This window comes from Vipera ursinii (genome assembly GCF_947247035.1).
Source record: "Vipera ursinii genome assembly, chromosome: 1".
NCBI lineage: Eukaryota > Metazoa > Chordata > Lepidosauria > Squamata > Viperidae > Vipera > Vipera ursinii.
The window spans coordinates 176,181,007-176,206,304 of record NC_139512.1 but is presented as its reverse complement, the minus strand read 5'-3'; the positions used below and the strand labels follow the sequence as shown (position 1 = coordinate 176,206,304).

At 40.6% G+C, this 25,298-nt stretch overlaps 1 protein-coding gene across 1 annotated transcript in view; it reads right to left on the bottom strand.

Annotated features, from left to right (window-relative positions):
- Positions 1–366: 366 nt before the first annotated feature.
- The window catches only part of CYP20A1 (cytochrome P450 family 20 subfamily A member 1), a 42,582-nt gene continuing 17,650 nt past the window's right edge, over positions 367–25,298 (bottom strand). The window contains exons 5-13 of the mRNA XM_083371299.1: positions 22,648–22,815; positions 19,624–19,702; positions 19,021–19,136; positions 15,947–16,001; positions 9,943–10,063; positions 7,784–7,895; positions 5,958–6,022; positions 3,565–3,654; positions 367–3,150 (exon numbers count right to left, since the gene is read on the bottom strand). Coding sequence (XP_083227425.1) covers positions 2,988–3,150; positions 3,565–3,654; positions 5,958–6,022; positions 7,784–7,895; positions 9,943–10,063; positions 15,947–16,001; positions 19,021–19,136; positions 19,624–19,702; positions 22,648–22,815 — 969 coding nt within the window. The 3' untranslated portion in view covers positions 367–2,987. The remainder of the gene's footprint in view (positions 3,151–3,564; positions 3,655–5,957; positions 6,023–7,783; positions 7,896–9,942; positions 10,064–15,946; positions 16,002–19,020; positions 19,137–19,623; positions 19,703–22,647; positions 22,816–25,298) is intronic.

The window sequence follows — 25,298 nt, the reverse complement described above, 5'->3', positions numbered from 1 at the left end:
CCCCCTGGGGGCCACCAGCCGGCATTCTCTGACTGGAGGCACCCTGAGGAGGCCCTCTCTGTGGGAACGCACAGGGCGGAGGGGAGTTGACGCCGGCAGCAGGTGGTCCCCGAGGTATGTAGGGACTTAAAAACCATCACTAAGACCTTGAACCTCACCCGGAAGACAACTGGTAACCAATGTAGCTCGCGGAGCAAAGGTGTAACATGGGAGTACCGGGAAACTCCCAAGACAACTCTCGCGGCCGCATTCTGCACCAGTTGGAGCCTCCGAGTGGTCTTCAAGGGAAGCCCCATGTAGAGAGCATTACAGTAGTCAAGGCGAGAGGTCACGAGCGCATGAGTGACCGTACACAGGGCATCCCGGTCCAGATAGGGCCGCAACTGGCACACCAGGCGAACCTGGGCGAAAGCCCCCCTAGTCACAGCTGCTACATGATCTTCCAAGGTAAGTCGTGAATCTAGGAGGACTCCCAAGTTGCGAGCCCTATCCACGGGGGGTAACAGCTCACCCCCCATAGAAAGGGATGGAACATTTTGAATGTCCCGGGATGCCGGAATGTACAGCCACTCAGTCTTGTCCGGGTTGAGTTGAAGTCTGTTCCTCACACATGTCATACAACCCGCCTTGCCTATGCTACAAGGTTCCATCCAAAAAAAGGTGCCGGAACTCCCTTCTGAGCGTTCTATGAGAAAAAAAGCCCTGCGAATAATTCATTTCTCAGTGAGCCTTGTTTTAACATCATTCTTTTTAAAGCACCACATTCACTGCAGCAAGACATTTTGAGGACAGTTTAAAGTAGAATTCTCAATTTTGGATCTCCAGATGATCCAGAGGCACAGGCAAGTTGTGGCTAATATCTGGACAACTAAAATTGAAAATCATTCATTGAGGAAGCTTTCTTTTTCATAATATACAACAGTATAAGTAACTATAGTAAAATATTTAGTAAAATACAATTACTCAACAACGTAATAATAGTACTACTATTTATAGAAAAAGCCCATTAAGTTATCCTCTGAGCATGCTAACTTGAATAAGCAAAATTATGTCAAACTGTATTTAAAATAAACTTTTTTAAAAAGAAGGTAAAGAAACAATCAGAATAGCAAACCCAAACAAATCTAGGATCAAGTTAGAATAGCAAGGTAGTAAATCAGAATTCTGATTAACTGAATGCAAGAAAAAGAATCCACATTTGATACTGATGGGTAAAACAGAAAGTAAATCTATTTCATCCTCAACTTTCAGGTAGTCCCACATTTCTACTTCACGAGCTTTGAATGATGGCAAATAAGAACAGGATTTTACTAAACAGGATGTCTAAGATAATGTTGGTGTATTTACTTGGGCTATACTGCTGTACAACAAGATCTCCTTGGCAAGAACCTTAAAAAAACTTTCAAGACCAGTCCTTTGTCTGCTTGCACCCTCACCCCATGAATTCCTTCCAGAAAAAGTTAAAAATATACGGCTATTGAAGTGTTACAAGCAGCAATAGTCACCAATACCAGCAGTTTCTTCCATGGCTCATACATGAACCAAAAGCTATACAGTTCTGATGTATATTACTTTTACCATTCTGCAAAGCAATCTACTTAAATGTGGACTTCAGAATATTGGAGAATGGCTATGCTGGTAAATACCTGAAGATTAACTTCTCTCATTTTACACCCATACAAAAAAGGAAAATCTATCCAAGCACTCACCTACACACATCTTCACTTTTCATACATGCAGTCTGTTCAGAGACAGATAAGAGTGTCAAATAAGCCCCCCTCCCCCCACTTGGGGAAACATGCCTACAAATTTAAAGAATGGTTTTGTAAAATAACAAATATGACTCATCACCAGTTGAGTCACACATTCTAAGAGAAAGCAAAAATCCCAGGTTGCTATTCCAAACTATTGCCCTATATAGTCAATTTACTGATTTTGGTTTTTCTATATTATAGTTTACTATTTAAATAGTAGGTAAGATTGCTATTAAATTCAGCAATTAGGAAAGGCAGAGTGACAGCATTGCTCTATAAAAAAGGTATAGATGAATGTGAAACTCCCCTTGGAACAACTGACAAATAATAGGTTAATTCACATAATTACACATAAAGACTGCTTTAGATAATTTTGATCAAAACTGTTACTAAAAAAAACATACTGCACTGTCAGTGCAATTGCTTCAACACTTATGTAGCAAAGGAAAGAAAGAACAAAAAAATAGCATGCCATCTTTCCCATCTCTCAAGACAAGGAAGCCCATTTTTTTTAAAAAAAAGAAAGATGCATTACTCTTGGCTAAGAGTCTAGAATGACCAGTGCCAATTTTCTTCCAGCTCTCCACCCCAAATACCACCTTGGCCTCAAAATTAACTTAAAACAATTAAAACATTAAAAACAATCGAATATATGTTAAGTTGCACTGCCAATAAACTGCTCCCATTATTTGTAGTGGGTTGCAGTTATGACTAACATTTCTACCCAAGCCTGATAAAAAGAAAGAGAAATAATCAACTGACACAGGAATGTTTCTTAATTGAAGTGTGCTTCCGCCATTTTTATTGAATTGCATGAACCCACTACTCATATTGGATCTTAATTTAGAGCAATGGTTCACCTTTAGTTTTTTCTCTGCTATAATTCAAAATTTCAGTGATACTTCATTTAAAAATAGATTTTAAAAAGCTCCTATATCCAAATGCACAGCGCATTTCCACACTGTGACTGCTTACACTTGATTTTTATGGCTGAGGACTTCTAGGTCAGAATATGCGACTTCTTGCTGCTCTGGTTAATGGAAAGTGAGGGGCAAATTAATCATTGCCTCACAAGGTCCAGTTTTCCCATTAATCATACAGATTTGTTTATAGGATCCAAGGAATATTTTATGAAGGAAGGAAAATATTTTAGGCCAAGAATGCCTAACGACGATTCAAAGGAAGCATTGGAAGATGGTGAGTAGTGCAAAAGGGTTCTTCTCCCCAATAATTTCACTCCTCTCCTTTGTTCCTCCTGGATATGGTTATCCATGCTTCTTCCTTGGGTGATGTAACCAGCTCATACTTTGTGTCAATGACTTGGCCTTCCACAGGCTGCAGGTGGAGTTTCCTCACAATCACGCTCAGAAGAACCATGGCAACTGTATAGGCAAACCTAGCCATGAAAAAAAGATCAGTCAAATGTTTGGAATTCATAGTTAAAAGGAGAAAAAAAGATATGCATGGAAGGAACCCCACTTCTTGGTTTTGTTCTACCGCAGTCATCTGAATCCTTCCAAAAAATTCTGATACAGTAGATCAGCCACCCTTTGGACAGTGTGGAATGAGAAGCTAAGGAAGAAGGGATGGGTGTTTTTGACTCATTTGGGAGATTTTCCTCCTGCCAGAGTAACCTAGATGATCTCCAAGACCCTATTATTCTATGTTCTATCTTCTAAGTACATCAAAAGAGGCTTTTTACAAATCTCAGAAACAAGAAAAATAGAATATTGCTTCCCCCCTCCATTTAGAGCACATCCCTTCCCCCCCCACACCTTTTTTTAAAAAAAATAGTATTATTTTCTCTCACCTCAGTTCAGGGCATTCCTGGCTTCCTGAAAAACCCAGGAGAGAGAAGTTTTTTACAGCAGCTTCATCACTGAATCTATCTGGATCGAATCTATCAAAAAGAAAAGAAAAGAAAAAAGATCAAAAGCCACCCATTCCTTGAAATGAGCTAGAAGAAATGTGAATCGGCAATTAAGCAGCTCTTCAGCAGAGAATACCCGAGGCTGCTTGCATCTACCCAATGTACATTTTGTGATTTGGCACAATTTGGTGAGAGACAGAGCTGCTATCTCTTTCCCTGTTCCTCCTTTCTTTCTCCACTGCCTGCACCAGGCCGCCTCCATTTTTCTCAATCCAGCTGGCCTGCAAGCAAATGTGTGCTCAGCAGTGGATGATTCATTAGAAAGAAAAGCATGTTTCACATGCTTGGGGAGGAGAGGTAAACAAGCAATTATCCAGCCTTGCCTAAAACTAACAGTAGGATTTTCATAATGAAAGGATTGACAAAGCAATCAAAAGGATGCCTGGTTATTTATTTTCACACAACTAACCCCCCCTCTCCCCTGGCAATATTTATTAAATCTGTAGTATAGCACATGTGTGCTTTTCATTAACTTGATATTGGGCAATAAATCTTCTGTTGTTCAACCCTTCAGCTGTCTTGTTGGCTGTACCTCATCATGTTCCCTTAAAAGGCCAACCATATTCTGCAGGGAAATAGCAAAATCTGGGAAAGCTGTTTTGTCCGATGTATCCCTTGTTTTAATTAGCAAAGTTAACAAAGTTGGATTCTAAGTGTTGGGAAATGGCGAAGCATGGTTGATGCTCATATAGATTTTTTTTGGAGGAGGGGGCAATCGGACCTCTCTGAACTCATCCCCTAACTAAATAAAATGTGTTTGATGTGGAATGAAGATTACATTTGTATCAGCAGTGGCCAAGAATTAATGATATGTACACAGAGATGACACGAAACAACTTTCCTGGAGTCAGAGGAGATCCTGTACTTTATCACCAGCTGTAATAATGAGAGTGAGAAAGGCTGCAGTACCCAACATTAGCTGCACAGGATAAATTCAGGATTACTTGCAAAGATTAAACCCAGGATGCGTAGACTCAACTGCAATCCAGGGGTTGCAAGTATCATATTAAAAACAAAATAATTGGTTTTTAAAGGAACATTTGACACTCAGCATACTCAGCTTGGCTTCTCTACATTTCCATTCCAGAGGGCTATTTATTTTCCTTGAACTAACAATAAAAGTATATCCTGTTAATGGAAATAACAAAATCCTTTGGGAAATGGCTCTTCTGCTTCCCCCTGCAAAAGAGCCTTGGTGGAGCAGTGGGCTAATGCCTCCTTAAGTAACACCAGCTGCCTGCAATTAGTGCAGGTTCGAGTCCCACCAGGCTCAAGGTTGACTCAGCCTTCCATCCTTCCGAGGGAGGTAAAATGAGGACCCAGATTGTTGGCGGCAATAAGCTGACTTTGTAAAAAAAATGCCACTTGGGGGGGCCCGAAAGCCCTAATAAGCAGGCATATACATAGAATGAAGGCTATTGCTAAGCACATTGATTTGTGCTTCTTAGATTGTAAGCCACCCTGAGTCTTTGGAAAAGGGCGGGATATAAATGGGATTTTTTAAAAAAGTAATGGTTCAGTTTCCAGAGCTTGCTTGCTTGCTTATTTATTTATTTATTTGCTTATTTATTTATTTGCTTATTTATTTGCTTATTTATTTATTTGCTTATTTATTTATTTGCTTATTTATTTATTTGCTTATTTATTTATTTGCATATGTATGTATGTATGTATGTATGTATGTATTTATTTATTTGGTTGGTTGGTTGGTTGGTTGGTTAATTTTGTTTCAATCAATTCTATGGCATTTTCCTCTTGGATTCAAAATGAATGTCTCTATTTCAGCTCTCCAATCCTGCTGGATGAAATTAAAGGTTGCCATTTGGAAGCATATTTTCTTCTACTCTGTGGAATTCAGATTTTGCAGCCAAAATTATTCTTCTGTGGCCATTTCAGAAAATAATGACATAAAGCTTTTGATAGGCGTCCTCTGTTCTTGTAAACTGCAATGGCAATTTTTTATTTTCTAAAATAGACAAACTGCATTTGCCACATAAAATCGTGGACCTTCTAAAATCTTTTGCTGAGAAAATAATCCATCTAGACAATTCTACTTTTTTATCTGCTTGGGTGGTTTTTTTACATGCACTTTGTGGTGGTTGTTTTTCAATCAAAATGAACTTCTACACCTACATTTTAAATGGAGGAGCTCAGAAACCATGTGTCGTGATACAGGACCACTATTCATATAGTACCAAGAGACAGAATTTAGCAGGGGGGAAAATGAATTCACATTAAGAAACATTATCATCTAAGTTTTCTGTGTTCCTTACTTGTAGGGCAACGGCCAGACTGAGCTGTCCTGCAAGACCACACCAAGAGCATATAAAACAAGAGTCTGTAAGAGAATTTAAAAAGCATCACATTAGCCTATTGACATGCACAACATTATCACATTCCATACACAAACTAGTAGACTATTATGTGCATTAATAGCTGTATAAATACATAACAGAGATATATTTTCTTTGCTTTAACTTCAGTTTAGATCCTTAAGGCAAAACTAATTCAATCTGCAAGAAAAGAAGAGATCGGGGACAGAAAAAGGTGACAGCTGCCAAGTACCACGTAACCTCTAAGAAAATTTTCCTTTGCGTGAAGCAGTATCACAATGACAGCATTTCAAGGTAAGATGGACCATAATGGTTCCAAATGAGTATGTGTGTAATCATCTATAGCAATCACTGCATTTTAGAAGAGGAAAAAGGAAGTGAGAGAAGTTATAGAAACCAAAAGTTTTTTTCTAGCTTTGTGCTTGAAATCAGCTCCTTTCACTACTTTCACAGAAGTCTGATGATTGATAATCTCACCTTGAAGAACTTAAGGATAAAGTCACAATTGTGTTTATTAGGATGATGAAGATATTCTAGAACTGATGTCTAAGTAAATATGGCAAAAATATCACAATGGTGATATTTTTTGTTGGAAATGGCACAAGCAAGGATAGATTATTTATATTTTATTAATCAAAACTCCCTACTAATTTGGAGCAAAAGATTATCACCCCAAGAACTACCTGATCACCCTTGCCAATTTTAGCTTTACTTAAATGAATAAAGTTATTATAGCAAGCCTCAGTAAGATTTCATGCATTTATTCCATTCTCTAAGCATCTTCCCCAAGTAATTTATGAACAACTAAAACAGCTACAGTATCTTTCCTCATTCTAATGATACAAATGTCTTACCTTGTGGCCTTGTGCTATAACTCAGCACAGAGCACCATAAATTTTACTAACTATTAATAGCATTCCTACTAAGTTACTCAGTTTAACAAACAGCTATGAATGAATCCTTCATCTTCATATATACCCAAATCTATTTATTTGCATCCTGTCTTTATTATGTTTGCAAATAACTCAAGGCAGTGAACATATCCAGCACACCTTCCTCTTCCTGTTTGCCCATAACAACAACCCTGTGAGGTGGGTTGGGCTGAGAGAGAGTAACTGGCCCAAGGCCACTCAGGTGGCTTTCATAGCTAAGACAGGACTAAAACTCACTGTGTCTGGCTTTCAAGCCGATGCCTTAACCACTAGACTGAGCTGGCTCTCATGATCATGATCCAGTTGTTCTCAACTAAGAACATTATTGCTATTCTACTTAGAGGAAAAGGAAAACTTTGCTTAATTGGACCTTTCCTGGCTTAATTAGGCTCACAATCACGCAGACACACAAAGCATCTGAATGAATAAACCAAATTCTCAAGTCATATAATGGTTTATTAAACAAAAAATGCATCTGAGTGCATTTTGGTTGTTTAATTATTGTGTTTGGTTGCCATTTTGTATATTGGGTAGGGTTTTTAAAAAAATATTACTGTATGTGGTTATTTGGGGGATTTATTGTTCTCTTTTTTTGCTGTACATCATTTGGAGTCACATTGCTTGAATTGGGGAGCCTTACCAGTCCAATCCATCAATCAATGTTCTTTGAATCAGCTCATTGAATAAAGAATTGAGTGTTTTGGTTTACCCGTCCACTCGTGTGCCTCTCTTTAAAAAAAAAAAACAATGTAACATCTCTTCCTAGGAAGCCTCCTAATTAAAAATGGAAGTTTAACCAAAATTGAAGATCAGAGCACCAGCTTCCAATCCTACCTCTTTGGGAATCAGATGACGATCAACTCTGCCTTCCAGCTCCTGAAGCCGGGCAGCAATTGGTGTTAGTTTTGCTGTCCTCACTGTCTCATTCAAAACCTGCCGGCAATACCTGCAAGCACAACATTGCCAAGGTTTTCATTGGATTAAAAAAAGAAAAGATTCCTAAAACAAGAATCAGATCAATGAACATTTAATCCAGTCATGGCATAACCTGTGTTACAATACAGTAATGAGTTTCTGGGATGAATTGCATGCCACTTGGCTACAGCTCTATCCACTTTAATGTTCCCAATTTTATTCTGTTTCTTGAGGCTCAAATGGCTGCTTGTTGGCTGAGACAGTTCTTCTCCACCCCGCCCCCCCCCCCCGGCAAATTACACTTCTCTTACATCTCTCTTCCAAATCAAAGTGCAGGGCCATTCATGGGTCACTTAGATCTCAGCACCCCTTTTAACTACTAGAGTTTTCTTCTGTTTTAAAATGCTTAGCATACTTTTACAAATAAAGGAAACCTACGATGGGGGGGGGAGGGGAATATCCCAGAAGATTCCAGTCTTTCATGTACGTGCCTTGGCCTCACCCATTTTGCATCATTGTTCTGCCTATTGTTGCCCTCAAATATCCATGCGTGGCCCCAGCTGCTCTGTACAGGATATAAAATATTGGCAGTCCTCGACTTACAATAGTTTATTTAGTGACCGTTCAATGTTACAATGGCACAGAAAAAAGTGACCTGTGATTGTTTTTCACAATTACAACCTTTGCAGCATCCCCATGATCCTATGATCAAAATTCAGATGCTTGGCAGCTGATTCATACTGATGACCATCACTGTGTCCCAAGGTCATGTGATCACCTTTTGCAACCTTCTGACAAGGAAAGTCAGCGGGGAAGCCAGATTCACTTAACAACCAGCTTACTAACTTATCAACTGCATGTCAAGCCCCGCCGGCTTGCCATCCGTCCGGGCCTCGCCATCCTCGCCGTTGTCGCCGTCATCCTCGCTGACTCCGCCCCCTCAGCAGCAACACGGGCCCGCCGGCCTTCCGGAGCCGCCGCAGCTCACTGCCAAACAGCTGATGGGCGCGTCCATGGCTACCTGGTGGGGGCGGAGCCGGGCACTCACCGGCCGGCTCACGGGCGCACCTGCGCCGTGCGGACCCGCCGCTCAACAGCTGACAGGCGCGCCCGCAGCCAACCGGTGGGGGTGGGGCCAGGCGCCCTCCAGCCAGTTACCGGGCGCGCCTGCGCAGGACGAGCCCGCCGCTGAATAGCTGACGGGCACATCCACGGCCGACCGGCGGGGGCGGGGCCGGGTGCCCTCCAGCCAGGTACCGTGCGCGCCTGCACAGTACGGACCCCCGACACCCGGGCAGCTGGCTCCGGAGCTGTGGGATGCGCCTGCGTCTGGGCCCTGGATACAGCACCAGCCGGAGGCCACACGAACAATGGAGCGCCCCGCAAGTGCTCCTATGCAGCCGGAGCCAGGGCGAGCGGAGAGCGAGAGAGAAGCAGCCGGTGGCCATGCCTGCGCTGCCTCTCTCGTCGGCCGGGTGTACGGCTGGACCAAGGGGGGAAAGCACAACCGCAGGAACAGGAGGGCCAGGGGGCCAGGGAGCAGGGGAAGGACGGGACTCACCTGGAGGACGGCCCGGCAGGACGCGGCAATATGCGCGATGGGTGGTGGGTGTGCACGGTGGTGGGTGGGGCTTTTATGGGGAAATGGGCGGATGCCGGTTTGCTCTGGCAGGGTGGGGTTAGGCCAGTGCTGCACGATAAAAGGAGCGTTGAGGCAGGATGCCGTCAATGCTGACTTTTTCCATGGTTTGTTTGGTGTGTTGGAGAAATAAACCTTGTCACCCGTACCTTCGTTGTGTTCGTGTTTCATCGCTGAGGACGTCGTGACACTGCAGTGATTCACTTAACAACTGTGGCAAGAAAAGCCATAAAATGCGGCAAAACTCACTTAACAGAAATTTTGGGCCCAATCGTGGTCATACGTTGAGGACTACCGGTACTGGAATGGAAAGGGGTGGCTAACTCACATGGCAAAGTCTGGATAGGGCAAGAAGAAGGAAAACAAGAGTCCTCTTCTCACACCTTGTTAAGAGGTCATTTGCTGACAATAAAAAATGAGTCTAAACATAGGCCCGTACCTAAGTTGTTCAATTTTCACATGTGTAACAGGGCTCTTCCCAAGAACCTGATCCAACTCCTTGTAAAGCTTTTGCTGAACTTCTTTTGAGGTAGTTAACAAATAGACTGCCCAGGTACACACTAAAGAAAGAAAAAGAAAAGAAGCATCAGAAGATAAAAAGTCTCTACAGTACTTGGTCAACACATGCATACAATTCACAGTTCACGTTCTGAAATTAGGAAAAAGCAAACCCCACCGAGGAACTCAATAGAAAACCCACGCCAGATGAAGCAGGCCACAGGGAGAAGTAAGGATTAGGTGGCCTGTGAGAAAATGAACAAGCACGGGTGATTAAACCATTTAAAGGCTGAGTAGACTTTCGACGCAATCTACAGTTTAACAATCAGAGAACCTTTTGTGAAGTGCACAATTTGTACCATCGTTATTATTTCAGTCATCGTTATCTTTACTCTCTAAAATATGGTTTTTAATTATCCCCACATAATGAGACTTGAAAGACAATGGCTTGACTAAAGCTAGCCAGTGAGTTTAGAGCGAAGACCTCCAATTTATAATTTCATATATACCCAAGCAAGCAAACATCTATTCGTCCATCCTTCATCCTTTTATCTCCCATACCATTCACTCATTCCAAACTCTTCTATATCTACAGAAAGCCCCCACCCCCATCCAAATGTCCCATGCACTGGCAGCACCTCCTTTGGCACCACTTACCAGTAATAGGTTCTATGCTTCACTTAATATTTCCTAATTAAAAGCAAAAATTCCATTGGAAGCTTGCATGCTGCAAAGCAAAGTGTCAGCCTGTGGCATAAGCTTTGTGAATCAGACCCTGATAAGCTTTCTTAGAAAGTAAGCATAATGGGAGGCTATAGTCCAGTGCTTGCTCTGGAAATCATGGCTATCTGCCCAGACAAAAGATAAAGAGAAACTGGAATGAAAAAAAGGATCCTGGGGAAGTAAAGCAGGTATCAGGAAGAAATTTCAACAGTTTGCCTCCGCTACTACTATTTTATGATCAGCCACGCCCATGTGATTTAAATCAGTAGTAAAAAGGCTTGATTTAAATAAATTAGATTTAAATCATAATTTTTAAAGAGCAACTCTGTCCCACAGCGGCTCCTCCTCTGACCTGCTGTTGACTCACCAACAGTCCCATTCCCTTTAATGGGACAGCCTACTATGCCCATCCTCCTTAGCATGGCAGTCTGGCTCGGGAGGAGAGTGAAAGGGAAGGTCACTGAGCAAGGAATGGCCTGGCTGGTGGGGCCCTGAAGTAAGCGGGTGTGGGGCGCGTGGGGCAGATCCACCCCCTCCCCACTTGCCTCGTGGCAGCGGCATGATGTGCCACACAGCCTCCTGCTGCAAACGGTCGCGGTAGAAGTGGGTGCCTGCTGGATGGGGATGTTGGTGCCACCACCGCGAGGCAAGGCAGGTGTCACAAAAAATATAAGACATCCCCCACAAAAAGGATCTAATGCCTCTTTTGTAGGCAAAAATAATATAAGACTGGGTTTTACTTTTGGGGAAATACGATAGTTGGAGAACTACTCAAATTCTTTTATTTAATTAATTAGAGCCTGGTACAGATGCATTTTTCTTCAAACAATCATACAGTTTGTAGAGTATATAGATTTCCAAAACAATGGGATAAAGAAATATTGCTGAACTTTGTTTTATGATTTATCTCATGGTTACTGTGAAATTGTGTGAATGCATCAATACAGTGCATGTTATCTCAGCTTGCAAAGCTTAGATTCATTGAATGAGTTTACCAAAAATGTAAATATTAAAGAATATACAGCCTCATGCTACATAACTAAGTTCCATTTCATGCTGAATAAACTAAATTCTTAATGTATCTTAAATAGAAAACTATATTTAGATAGATTTTTACTCCAAAAGCATTTTATTAAAATAAATTTGATAAAAATAAAAAAAATCCAATTTCTTGCCTGAGCAGGGGGTTGGACTAGATGACCTCCAAGCTACCTTCCCAATAATAATAATAATAATAATAATAACAACAACAACAACAACAATAACAATAATAACAATAATATATTAAAGAAATCCAATTTAAATAAAAAAATCCATTTTTAAAAAAAATAAAAAAAATCATCATTTATTATCCACCCTGGCCATGCCCATCTTAACATTCAACTTGTGACCCATCATAACAACCCAAAAATTTTATATTTGGTTACCAGTCCCCCATAAGTTGACCACCCTTAAACATATACTCTCCTCCCTATCTTTGTTTTCCCCTCTTCTTTCTCCAGATTTCCTTTCTTATCTCCATATAGGAATAGCTGGAAAGGGACACATTCATTTAGATTCCTGGAATAAGCCAGGCTTGGGGTCAATTGCCTAAATGGCATCTTTCAGCTCTGAATCTCTGATATGAATGAATTATTAGGCCCTTTTAGTTGAAGTCTAAATCAGGGCTTTTCAACCGGTGGTACGTGTACCACCAGTGGTACGCTAGCCCCTGACTGGTGGTACGCAAACCCAGCCTAGCTAATTACAGTGGGGGAGGGAACGAGTCAAAATGGAGTCACCAGACCTGGAGATCAGCTGGAGCTGCAGAGCTTGTCAGAATCCCCAGGATCTGTGGCGACATGCTAATTGGAGCTTCTGGTGCACTCGGAAGAGAAAAGGAGGAGGGCGGAGAGAAGAAAAAGTATAAAAAGGGAAGAGCAGTGTTTTCAGAGAAACAGCGAGAGGAGTGACGGGCGAGGAAGGGTGAGTGAGCAAGTGGTGAGTTTTGGGGGGAAGGGCTAGCAAGCGAACAGCTGCTGCCCAGCTCGCTTGCAGAAAACATACTGCTTGCTAAATGAAGCCCCAGGATCAGCGCCGGGTAGCCCACTGATCCTGGGGCTTCACTTAGCAAGCAGCCTCTTTTCCGCAAGCGAGCTGGGCATGATCCCGGGATCAGCGTTTCTGAGCACAACTTCTGAGCACGGCTCAGCTGATCACGGGCTGCTGCCTGGCTCACTTAGCAGCCTTTTTTCTGCAAGCGAGCTGGGCAGCAGCCTGGGATCAGCTGAGCCACGCTCAGAAGTCGCGCTCATAAACGCTGATCCCGGGCTCCTGCCCAGCTCGCTTGCTTACGGAAAAGAGGCTGCTTGCTAAGTGAGCTGGGTAGCAGCCCAGGATCAGCGTTTCTGAGCACAACTTCTGAGAGCGGCTCAGCTGATTCTGGGCTGCTGCCCAGCTCGCTTAGCAAGCAGCTTCTTTTCCACAAGCAAGCAAGCTGGGCAGGAGCCTGGGATCAGCTGAGCTGCGCTCAGAAGTCACACTCAGAAATGCTGATCCCATTCCTCCCCACCCCAAAAAGCAGTGTGTGTGTGTGTGTGTGTGTGTGTGTGTGTGAGAGAGAGAGAGAGAGAGAGAGAGAGAGAGAGAGAGAGAGACAGAGAGAGAGAGAGAGAGAGGGAGGGAGAGAGAGAGAGAGAGAGAGAGAGGGAGGGAGGGAGGGAGGGAGAGAGAGAGAGAGAGAGAGAGAGAGAGAGAGAGAGAGAGAGAGAGAGAGAGAGAGAGAGAAATTCCCGACTGAAATTCGTGTGCAAGATTTCCTGCTTGCAAAAGGAAGGGACAAAGAAGGAGGGAAGGAAGGAAGGAAGGAAAGAAGAAAGGTAGGGACAATGGGAGGGAAGGAGGGAAGGGACAAAGAGGGGAGGGAAGGAAGGAAGAAAGAAAGGAAAGAAGAAAAGTAGGGACAGTGGGAGAGAGGGAGGGAAGGAAGGAAGGGACAAAGAGGGAGGAAAGGAAGAAAGGAAGGAAAGAAGAAAGGGAGGGACAATGGGAGGGAGGGAGGGAAGGCATCCACCCCAGTCCCACGCCCCCTCCACCAGAGACCCATGGATTCCCCACACACAGACACCCTGCAACCTAAGTGATGAGCTGTCCCCCCCCAGCCATTGACTTTGCTTGTCAAAAAGTTGATCACATCACCCTGGGATACAGAACATCATAAGTATGAATCAGTTGCCAAGCATCCGAATGTAAATCACATAACCCTGGGGATGCTGCAACAGTCATAAGTGTGAAAAATGGTCATAAGTCACTTTTCAGTGCCGTTGTAATTTCAAACAGTCACTAAGCGAATTGTTGTAAGTCGAGGACTACCTGCACTTTATCATTTTTTCTTCTTCTTTTTTTTTGGTCAAGTTTTTGACACCTTGCTGGGCGACTGGTGGTACTCGGATACTGCCTTATCCTAAAAGTGGTACAATGGGTGAAAAGGTTGAAAAGCCCGGGTCTAAATGGCTGTCTGGAGGTTTCACAGTCTGCACACCAGATCCAAAAAGATATCATGGAATAGACTTTTTCTTGCCTTGCTCTAGTTGGTTTTCTTACCCTGATCCTCCGTTGTTAAATTAATTAAGATGAAGGGAACCAGATTTAAATGTTCACAAGGAAAATCTGTACTCAGAACATTTCTTTATTGGAAAATGCTCACATGTAGACACTGCACAGACACATTTAGAAGAGCTGATTCACTGAGAGAGTGGCACTTTTTCTTGCCTTCAACAATTATTATTATTATTAGCCATCAAACTATTGTCAATTTTCAGCAACCGCGTAGATAACCCTTTCCAGATGACTTGCCCTCAACCCCAACGGTATACTCATTGCCATTGTTATCAAATCCATCCATCATCAGTCATTGTCTTTTTTTTTTCTATCCTTCCACCTTTCCGAGCATTAGAAATTTCTTCAGAGTGCTACGTCTTCATATTTTGTGTCCAAAATATCATCCTCTGAACCTGGTCATTTGCGTCTGAAGTTAAGAACTCCAGATTTGTCCTATAATCTATTTGTTGGCTTTCTTGGCCATCCATGGCATTTTCAGAGTCTTTTTGAAACCCAGAAGTTTTAAAAGGATCACTGCTCTTTCTATCTCACTTTTCAAAGTCCAATTTTTGCTTTTGTTCCTGTTGTCATTAACTGATGAGATACTTAATCATATCATCTTAATCATAAAATTACATTTAATCTCAATTGCCTTTTTTCAATTTTAAAGCCATGCTTTCTATTTTCAGTCCAGCTTCCCCCACTGTATATTCTCTACCCACCCCTGTTAGATCCAGCAGGAGAGACATGCACTAGACTAGGTCTTCTCCACTAGAGAGTTCCACCTGGAAGGAGCCAGGAACAGATCCTTTTCTGCCATGGCACCTGCGCTCTGAAATAGTCCTACTAGCACTGATGTCTGGGTAACGAAACATCTGGAAAAGAAACCAACCAAGCTCAGAGAGCACCAAGGACCCCTCATTTCAACCCTGAGCTACAAATATTCTCTTTTTATTAATGACTGGAATGTTGATCTAACTACATTTTTTGGTACTAGGGAGCATCTGCCAGGGTATCTTGGATGCTGACATTTCTACTATACGGAATTTCTGTATATTCTTTTCATTTTATTCTCAAGTATCAATCTCTTTTTTTTAAAAAAAAGGTTGTGGAATTATTTCAAAGTTTATCACAATCAGCCAGGAAGGCAATTGCCTTAAAGTTTGAGGGAAACCATGTAATGCTATTTTCAGATCTGTCTCTGGTTGGTATTGGTTTAAAAAACACAACAAAGAATTCAGACAAGCATATCTCATGGCCAAGCAAAAGGAAATTTTTGGTTAATCCAGGGATATTGGGATTTTGCTTCTCCCAATCCCAATTTGCCAAGGCTTTTGTTACCATTTTCTTTACTCTACATGATGAAAAATTGGAATTAAAAATTGTCAAGTTATTTATCATTTATTTTGCTATTTCAGGCATAAGCCCTAGTTCCCTCCACCTGCCCTATTTTAACTTTTCATGTCCAAGAAAGAAAAACTGTGAATATTTATAAAGGCCTGGTGCCTCTCAAAGCAGCACACAAACTAAATCAAATTATCTATAGTATTATGGAACAATAAGCACTGTGACAACATTTTCATAGGTCTCCTCCCTCCAAAGATGATTTGCACTATGTCTTAAATGCTGCTTTATATACTTACATTTTGCAGTGATTATGGATCCTGCCAGAGAAAAGATCATGGTGTCCTCCAAAATCTAGAAAGTGAAGAGAGTTTCATGGAGGAAAAAAAGACAGTGAGAGTTACTGCTAAACTTAATATTGAAAATTTAATCAAACAGTTCACATATGTCAAAGCAGATATATGTGAAATGAATTCCAAATTAATTGTAGCTACAGAAGAAATAGCTCCAAAAAGAAAGAAAATGATTAATTGTCAGCAATACATCTTCTTCTAGCCGAGAAAAAATATGCATGGGAAAGGCTGTCAGTTCCATGTACATTTAGAAGCCTCCTTTTATGAAGTCCACTGGCCTTCAGAGAACTCCAGACTGTCAGTTGCATGTCATGAAGATTGTTCAAATCAAAACATACTCTCTGTGTCAAGCAAAATCCTTCTTAGGAAGGCCGCGCATAGCAAAAAGACCAATCAATCAAATCTTTATTATGGCTATAGACCAGCATAAGTATGCTTAGCAAAAGGAGTTTTCCTGGCTCCCTCCACCCCCACTTTCTGCAGAAAAAAATATTTGATCTTTTAAAAATTTCTGGAGAGAAGCAAGCTACCAGGGCTACAAAAGGAGCTAAAGCGCATGAGCTTCTGATTAAAGCGGAGAATCTAATAGAATTTGGAAGCACTAAGGGAGAAATAGGAAACTTTGTTGTAGTCATCAGTTTGCAACTTAGGTAACTGGAAATGTTGCATAGGATTATTTTTATTTTGGAATGCATGGAGCTTTATGGTGCCTGATCATATACTCTTTCTGATTTATATTTACCTTTTTCAAATGTTCAATGATTATATTTCCTAATTAATAAACCAGTTTCACTTTTTCTGTGTAGTTTTGAATTTGGAGATTTGCTTGAGATGTTATGAGTGGGTTTCCCAACGCTCTGTTTTTATACTTTTCTTTGCTGTATTGCATGTGACCACTTAAAATGATATTTTAGCCTTCTTTCTCTTGTTTTTTTTAAAATAAACTTAATTCTGTTATATCATGAGAATGATCTCCCAGAGGAGGGGTCCCAATTTCTTTAGTCACATGCCTATGTGGGAAGTCAGCTCCCCAGAGAAGGAAATATTAAAAAGGGCATAAAAATATATTTCCCAAAAAGATATTGAAGAACCAGGAAAGCATGTCCAGTTTTCTTAATAGTCCCAGGTCTCCTTCCCGCAAGTAGAAAACCAGTTCTATAGACATGCAAATGTAAACCATCAGGAAGGTTGGAGCTAGAACATTAAGAAGACAAAACCTGAAATCTACATACACCACCCAAAGTCTAAGACAGGACACAATAGGATTAACTCATCAGAATACCAGAAAGGAAGACTCAGGTCAATAGTTCATGACACAGGAAGTAGCCTCAAACAGGAACAGGAAGCAACTCCAAAAAAAAGGATCCAGAGGGTATAAAAACCTACTCCCTACATGTGGTCAGCCCATTTTTTTTCTGCCAGCCATCTTCCGGTCTGGTTTTCCTCTTCAATAAACTACAACAGGGGTGTCAAACTCAATTTCATTGAGCCACATCAGCATTGTGGTTGCCCTCGGGAGGCCGGGTAGGCGTGGCCAGGGTGGGCATGGCCTACTGGGTGGGAGTGGCTAGAGTGCGTATGGCCTACTGGGTGGGCGTGGCCAGCTCTACATCATTCGCATCAAGGGTGCCTATGGGGGCCTGGGCAGGAGTGGGACAGATCTGGGGGTCTCTGGCAGGAGGAGGGTCTCTGGGCCAGGGCCAAGGCAGTGGGGGCCGTTCCCTCACTGTTTCCAGGATGGCTTCGCAGGCCACATGAAACCACTTCGCGGGCCGGATCCGGCCCCCGGGCCTTTTGTTTGACATGTCTGAACTAAAACCTTCTTCCCAAAGCAGTTGCCATGTTTATTCCCAGCTTGGATAAACCATAATGAAGACTTTTCTTCCAACACCTCCATAGCCCAGAGCCAGAAAATAGCTATAAAAATAAAATAAGATTCACAACATCTTCTACCTGACAATAAAATGCACAAATTATGGGATCCCCATCTGCCTGATACACTGAGGTTGAGGAGGGAGACCGAGTAAAGGCACCTCCCTGAAAAACAAGTAGTAGCAGCAGCAGCTAAACAGCCATAACAAAGCAGGAGGGCAGATCCAAGGTGTATTGACATTCAGGACTTCCCAGAGAGAAGATTTGAGACCTCTAGCCTTTCCTTCCATTGGCTAACACCTCATGCTCCACCTCCACATACAATTTTGTAATTATATGCATTTCTCAGACATAAATACCACCATATTTAATGGGCCATTATTTGAAAGGCTATTGCCTTAGATACCAAAGATCAGAGAATGTGTGTGAATGGCAGTAGCTTCACTCTTCACCACCACAGTGATGTGGATCTCTATAGATTTCACCAAGGCAATGCAGTCTCTATAAAAGCAATAGGTATCTGGTATGCTATCTGGCAATAGGTATCTGGTATGCTATCTGGTTGCCATGGTGTATCTGCCAGATGAACATTTCAGATATGCCAGATATCGCATCGCCTATCCAACTATTCCGCCAATGAAGATTTTCTCATGGAGTGAGTGTGTGTGTTTCACAGCCTTGTCCTGTCCAAAATAAAAATTCACTCTAGTCCTAGATCTGGTGCAAAGAAATATATATATCTTTGCACCAGATCTAGGACTTTATATATATATATATATATATATATATATATATATATATATATATATATATATATATATATATATATATATATATATATATATATATATATATATATATATATACATACATATATATATATATATATATATATATATATATATATATATATATATATATATATATATATATATATATATATATATATATATATATATATATATATATATATATATAAGCCTAAAGGTCCAAAATAGCCACACAAATTACATTCTAGCAAGGGGGAAAAACTACTCAAATGAGATGCAATGGAGGCTATTATATTAATCAAACACTATCAGGACATAATTAGCAGCTGATCTAGAGGGAACTCCATTAATAGTTAATTACAACAAAGATGCGGATACCTGCTTGTCACTCAGATTCCCCTGTAGTAAAGAATCTATGAAGATGTGTCGGCTGAAGCTCTTTCCTTGTCGTTCTTTTATGACTTTCTTCAAGACAAGCTCCATTTCCATCAGGGCTTTAAGCACAAAGAATAATGAGGTCATTTCCTAGCTAGCACAGTGGGGTGTCCTAGAAACATATCATATCATGTCAGGCAGCTGGTCTTTGGCTTCTGAACGCTGTTTCCCTTGTGATGGATGAAATGCAATGATGTGAAATGCATTTATTTTCATTATAGTCCTATTCATTGGTTTCACAGATATGTGTCTGTCTGTATGTGCAAGTATGAATGGAGAAACAAAATTTCATCTGTCAGCCTCCAGCAATTACAGAAAATGTATACAATCTCTAAATGGCAAGCAAACAGGTATTGCAGAGTGTTGAAAGAGGGGCAGATGAGATTGATTTATTACTCTATCCTGCATTTGGAAAAATAGTTATCTAGCATACATGCTAAACAAAACAGTAGCATTTCTGAAACATTCAGTAAAACAATGCTATGCAGAAATGTTCAATTAGATCATCTTGCCAGATATCTGTGTCAAATAAAAAACAGAACTCACCATCTTCATACTGTTTTTTTCTGGTCATGCTTTTATCAAGTGAACCATCTAAGAAACCCTTTCCAATTTCTGCCCAGATCTGAAATAGAAATAAATAATAATCATCTTTCTTAATTTATTATAAGTACAGTCATGGCCAAAATTGTTGGCACCCCAGAAATTTTTCCAGAAAATCAAGTATTTCTCACAGAAAAGTATTGCAGGAACACATGTTTTGCTATACACAGGTTTATTCCCTTTGTGTGTATTGGAACACAACAAAAAGGGAGGAAAAAAAGCAAATTGGACATAATGTCAAACAAAACTCCAAAAACATGCTGGACAAAATTATTGGCACCCTTAACTTAATATTTGGTTGCACACCCTTTGGAAAAAATAACTGAAATCAGTCGCTTCCTATAACCATCAATAAGCTTCTTACACCTCTAACCCAGAATTTTGGACCACTCTTCCTTTGCAAACTGCTCCAGGTCTCTCTTATTGGAAGGGCGCCTTTTCCCAACAACAATTTTAAGATCTCTCCACAGGTGTTCAATGGGATTCAGATCTGGACCCATTGCTGGCCACTTCAGAACTCTCCAGCTCTTTCTTGCCATCCATTTCTGGGTGATTTTTGATGTATGTTTGGGGTCATTGTCCTGCTGGAAGACCCAAGATCTCGGACGCAAACCCAGCTTTCTGACACTGGGCTCTACAGTGCGACCCAAAATCCTTTGGTAATTCTCAGATTTCATGATGCCTTGCACACATTCAAGGCACCCAGTGCCAGAGGCAGCAAAACAACTCCAAAACATCATTGAACCTCCACCATATTTCACTGTAGGTACTGTGTTCTTTTCTTTGTAGGCCTCATTTCATTTTCAGTAAACAGTAGAATGATGTGCTTTACCAAAAAGCTCTATCTTGGTCTCACCTGTCCACAAGATGTTTTCCCAGAAGGATTTTGGCTTACTCAAGTACATTTTGGCAAACTCTAATCTTGCTTTTTTATGTCTCTGTGTCAGCAGTGGGGTCCTCCTGGGTCTCCTGCCATAGCGTTTCATTTCATTTAAATGTCGACGGATAGTTTGCGCTGACACTGATGCTCCCTGAGCCTGCAGGACAGCTTGCATTCCTTTGGAACTTGTTTGGGGCTGCTTATCCACCTTCCGGACTATCCTGCGTTGCAACCTTTCATCAATTTGTCTCTTCTGTCCACGACCAGGGAGATTCGCTACAGTGCCATGGGTTGCAAACTTCTTGATAATGTTTTGCACTGTGGACAAAGACAAATCTAGATCTCTGGAAATGGACTTGTAACCTTGAGATTGTTGATATTTGTCCACAATTTTGGTTCTCAAAATCCTCAGACAGTTCTCTTCTCCTCTTTCTGTTGTCCATGCTTCGTGTGGCACACACAGACACACAATGCAAAGACTAAGTGAACTTCTCTCCTTTTTATCTGCTTTCAGGTGTGATTTTTATATTGCCCACACCTTTTACTTGCCCCAGGTGAGTTTAAAGGAGCATCACATGCTTGAAACAATCTTATTTATCCACAATTTTGAAAGGGTGCCAATAATTTTGTCCAGCCCATTTTTGGAGTTTTGTTTGACATTATGTCCAATTTGCTTTTTTCCTCCCTTTTTTTGTTGTGTTCCAATACACACAAAGGCAATAAACCTGTGTATAGCAAAACATGTGTTCCTGCAATACTTTCCTGTGAGAAATACTTGATTTTCTGGAAAAATTTCTGGGGTGCCAACAATTTCGGCCATGACTGTATTTATTTCAGTCTTACCAGAATATTAAACATGGTTTCTGTACTAAGGCAAAGCTGGTGCTAAAAGGGAAGTGAGTAATGATTGTCTCGCTTAACAACAGAAATGTTGGGCTCAATTGTGATCATAAGTCAAGGGCTATCTGTATTAGGATGGGTTCATAGGCTGTCTATTCTGCTACTTGCAAAAACAGAGGGACTTCCTCACACATGAAGTAGTACAGTACTTATTCCAATTTATATTTTTTTATTTTTATTTTTATATTTTAATTCCATTTATATCCCGCCCTTCTCCAAAGACTCAGGGCGGCTTACAAGCTTAGCAGTAGCCTTCATTCTATGTATATGCCTGCTTGTTAGGGCTTTCACACACACCCCAAGCGGCATTATTACAAAGTCAGCTTAATTGCCCCCAACAATCTGGGTCCTCATTTTACCTACCTCGGAAGGATGGAAGGCTGAGTCAACCTTGAGCCTGGTGGGATGCGAACCTGCACTAATTGCAGGCAGCTGGAGTTACTTAAGGAGGCATTAGCCCACTGCTCCACCAAGGCTCTTATAGGCAATATATGGATAAATACTATAGGACAATTCAATATATTAATTATAACTATTGTAGATATTTCATTTAAAGTCTGAGATGAAACTGAAAATAATATTGGTATAGAGCAGGCTGATTCAGAAAGAAGACGGTGAAATTGCACATTGCCTACCATTTTAATTTTCGATAAAGGCTTGTTTTTGTTTTTACTTGCACTTAAATCTGCACTTGGTTTGCTCTATGCAATCAGATTTTAAGAAAATATCTCTCGGCTCAGTGGAGTAAGGATCCTTATTTAAAAGTTCTTAATGCAGATATTCCACTTCAAGCAAGGTATGCAATGGCCCACAGGTCAGGCTATCTAAGCCTATTTTAAGAACTGAAATCTAAATTTCCCTTAAGGAGAACTTAGCATCTGGTGACCACATGTACATTCCATGTCGCTTTCTTGGCAACAATATAGAAGTGCGTTTTCCTTTTTTAAAATTTCTCAGCCTGGTCTGCAGCCTTGTGGTTTTCATCCAAGGTCCAATTTAGCTTAGATTTTTCAAGATCAGCCAAAGTCAGCCAAGCAGTGTTACCTACTTATTCAATAACTGAAGGAAATTAGCAAAGGTATGTCTTTGAGCCAATGCCTTTCTATATATAGCTATGTGATTTGTCTCCCTGTGTTAGAAAATGGAACTGAAGAGAATATTCCTGTCTCTTCTTTCTGCAGACTTACCACATCATGGTTCCTCCGAAATCGGATGACTTCCTGATCATCTTCAAACCTGCTGCCCATAGCAGTCTGTGTAACAGCCTTCATTGCAAAGCCTAACATATGTTGACTGAGGGGCACATGCTGAGACTCAGGGAAGGTTAGCCATTTTGTTAGCAATTCTTCTGACAGCTTGAACAAAAGAAATACATGTGTTAATCTTTTTATCCCTACATATTCCCATGAAACTGAAAAGCAAAAATTAAATATTGTTACATGGCCTGTTGAATAGAAAAGCAGGTCAATGCCTTTTAAACCATTCTGATCAAATCCATCGTAACTCATAATGCCGGATTAGCATTGAGCTACTGTTATAATGTCTCCCATCTAGTGGTGCTTTGGGAAAGGTGCAATGATTCTTAAGGCATGCTGAGAACACCTGTGCAATCACAGACCTCTAGTAATTTTACTGGACATAGCTGGATGTTTGATCTGTATGACCAAAAAAGCAAGGGGCATGGAGATGCTTCCTCCAAGAAAAGTAAGTGGAAATGCCAGTTGCAGAGCTTCTTCTTTTTTAAAAAAAAATTTTTTATTAAATTTATTATTTAAAAACATTGGACACAGTACCAGCGAGCTGACAAACCTTTTTGTCTACAATGTTTAAATATATATATATACATGTATATATGTACATCAAAAATACACTTAAATACACTTAGATTACAAATCGGTGAAATACCACAATATTAAAAACAGTGAGCTAGTCTGTAAAACCTAATAGAGACCTTTCTTTTTATCCATCCAAAGATACAATTTGTTCCAAATTCTATAATAGTCTGATTGATCTTTATTCTTTAATTCCAAAGTTAATTTGTCCATTTCAGCGCAATCCCAAATTTTCCTAATAACCTCTTTTTCTCCTGGGATCTCATTCTTTTTCCATTTTTGCGCAAATGATATTCTAGCTGCTGTGATAATATGGATCATTAAGTATAGCACATCTTTAGGATATTTCTCTTTCGTGATTCCCAACAAGAAAAGTTCTGGACTAAACTCCAGATCTTGTTTCAATATTTCTTTCAGCCAAATCCAAATCAATCTCCAAAATTTTTGTGTTTTACTGCAAGACCACCACGTGTGGAAGTATGTGCCTATCTCTTCAGAACACTTCCAACATTTGGGAGATGCTGTTGTGTACATTTTTGCTAAGCGGGCTGGGGGAAGATGCCATCGGTAAAACATTTTAAATAAATTTTCTTTATACGATGAGGCCAGTGTTATCCTTTTATTTCTATCCCAAATTGTTTGCCAAGTATCTAAGTCGATGTTATGTCCTAAATTGTTAGCCCAGGTCAACATGGGGTCTTTCACTTGCTCTTCAAACAGCTTATATCCCAAAAGTAATTTATAAAAATTCCTTATTTGTTTAGAGTCCGGTCCCAATAATATTTTGTCCAATGCCGTTTCAGAGGTATATATCCCCCATTCATTTTTATCCTTCCTAAATCTCGATTGGATTTGTAAGTAGGCCCACCAATCGAGTTTTATACCTTGTAATTCTAGTTCATTCCTAAGTTTCAATTCCCCCTCCTCATTCAGAATATCCTTGTATGAGATTATGTTACCCAAATCAAACAGATTTGGGTAAACTATCGCTTCAAGGGTGGATAGCCAGACCGGTATTTTGGTGTAATTGTGAGATCTAATTTTTTTCCAAGTATTAAGTAGCGCTTGCCTGATCCGATGTCTTTGAAAATGCGAGAAAAGACCTTGTTTCTCCGTCCATAGGAAAGCATGCCAGCCATATTGCAAATCGTGACCCTCTAAAGTTAATAGTCTTCTATTTCTCAAGATTACCCATTCTCTAATCCAGCTCAGGGCCGCGGCATGGTAATATAATTCCCAGTCTGGCAATCTAAAACCCCCATTTTCCTTCGTGTCCTGTAAATATTTCAATTTAATTCTTGGTTTTTTCCCCTGCCAAATAAAATTTAGTGATAATTTATCCAAATTTCGAAAAAATTTAGAGTCGAGTTGAATTGGGATATTCTGAAACAGAAACAGGATTTTAGGCAGAATATTCATCTTAATGACAGCGATTCTTCCCAATAATGAGAGTTTTAGGTTTCCCCATCTTTCCAGATCACCTTTTATTTGGTTCACTACATTATCATAATTATCCTTTTTGAGTGAAGTGCATCTAGCCGTAATGTTAATCCCTAGATATTTTATTTTCTTGACTATTTCTATATCCATGATTCCGGCCAGATTACCTTTTTGTTTATTGGTCATATTTTTAACAATCATCTTCGTCTTATTTCTATTTATTCGCAGTCCGGCAACCTCACCATATTTAGATAATTCTTCCAATAGCTTTGGTCCCGTCTGACATGGATCCTCCATAATAAAAACCAGATCGTCCGCGAAAGCTTGCAATTTGAAGGTTTCCTTTTTAATGGTTAATCCTTTTATCTTTGGGTCGTTTCTTATAGTTCTCGTTAATACTTCAAGAGTCAATATAAACAGCAATGGTGATAAGGGGCAGCCTTGCCGTGTTCCCTTTTGAATTTGAAACTTGCTAGATGCTTCCCCATTAATAATTATTTTTGCTTCCTGATTGTCATCAATTGCCCTAATTATATTTATAAATTTTTCACCCATATTCATAAAGC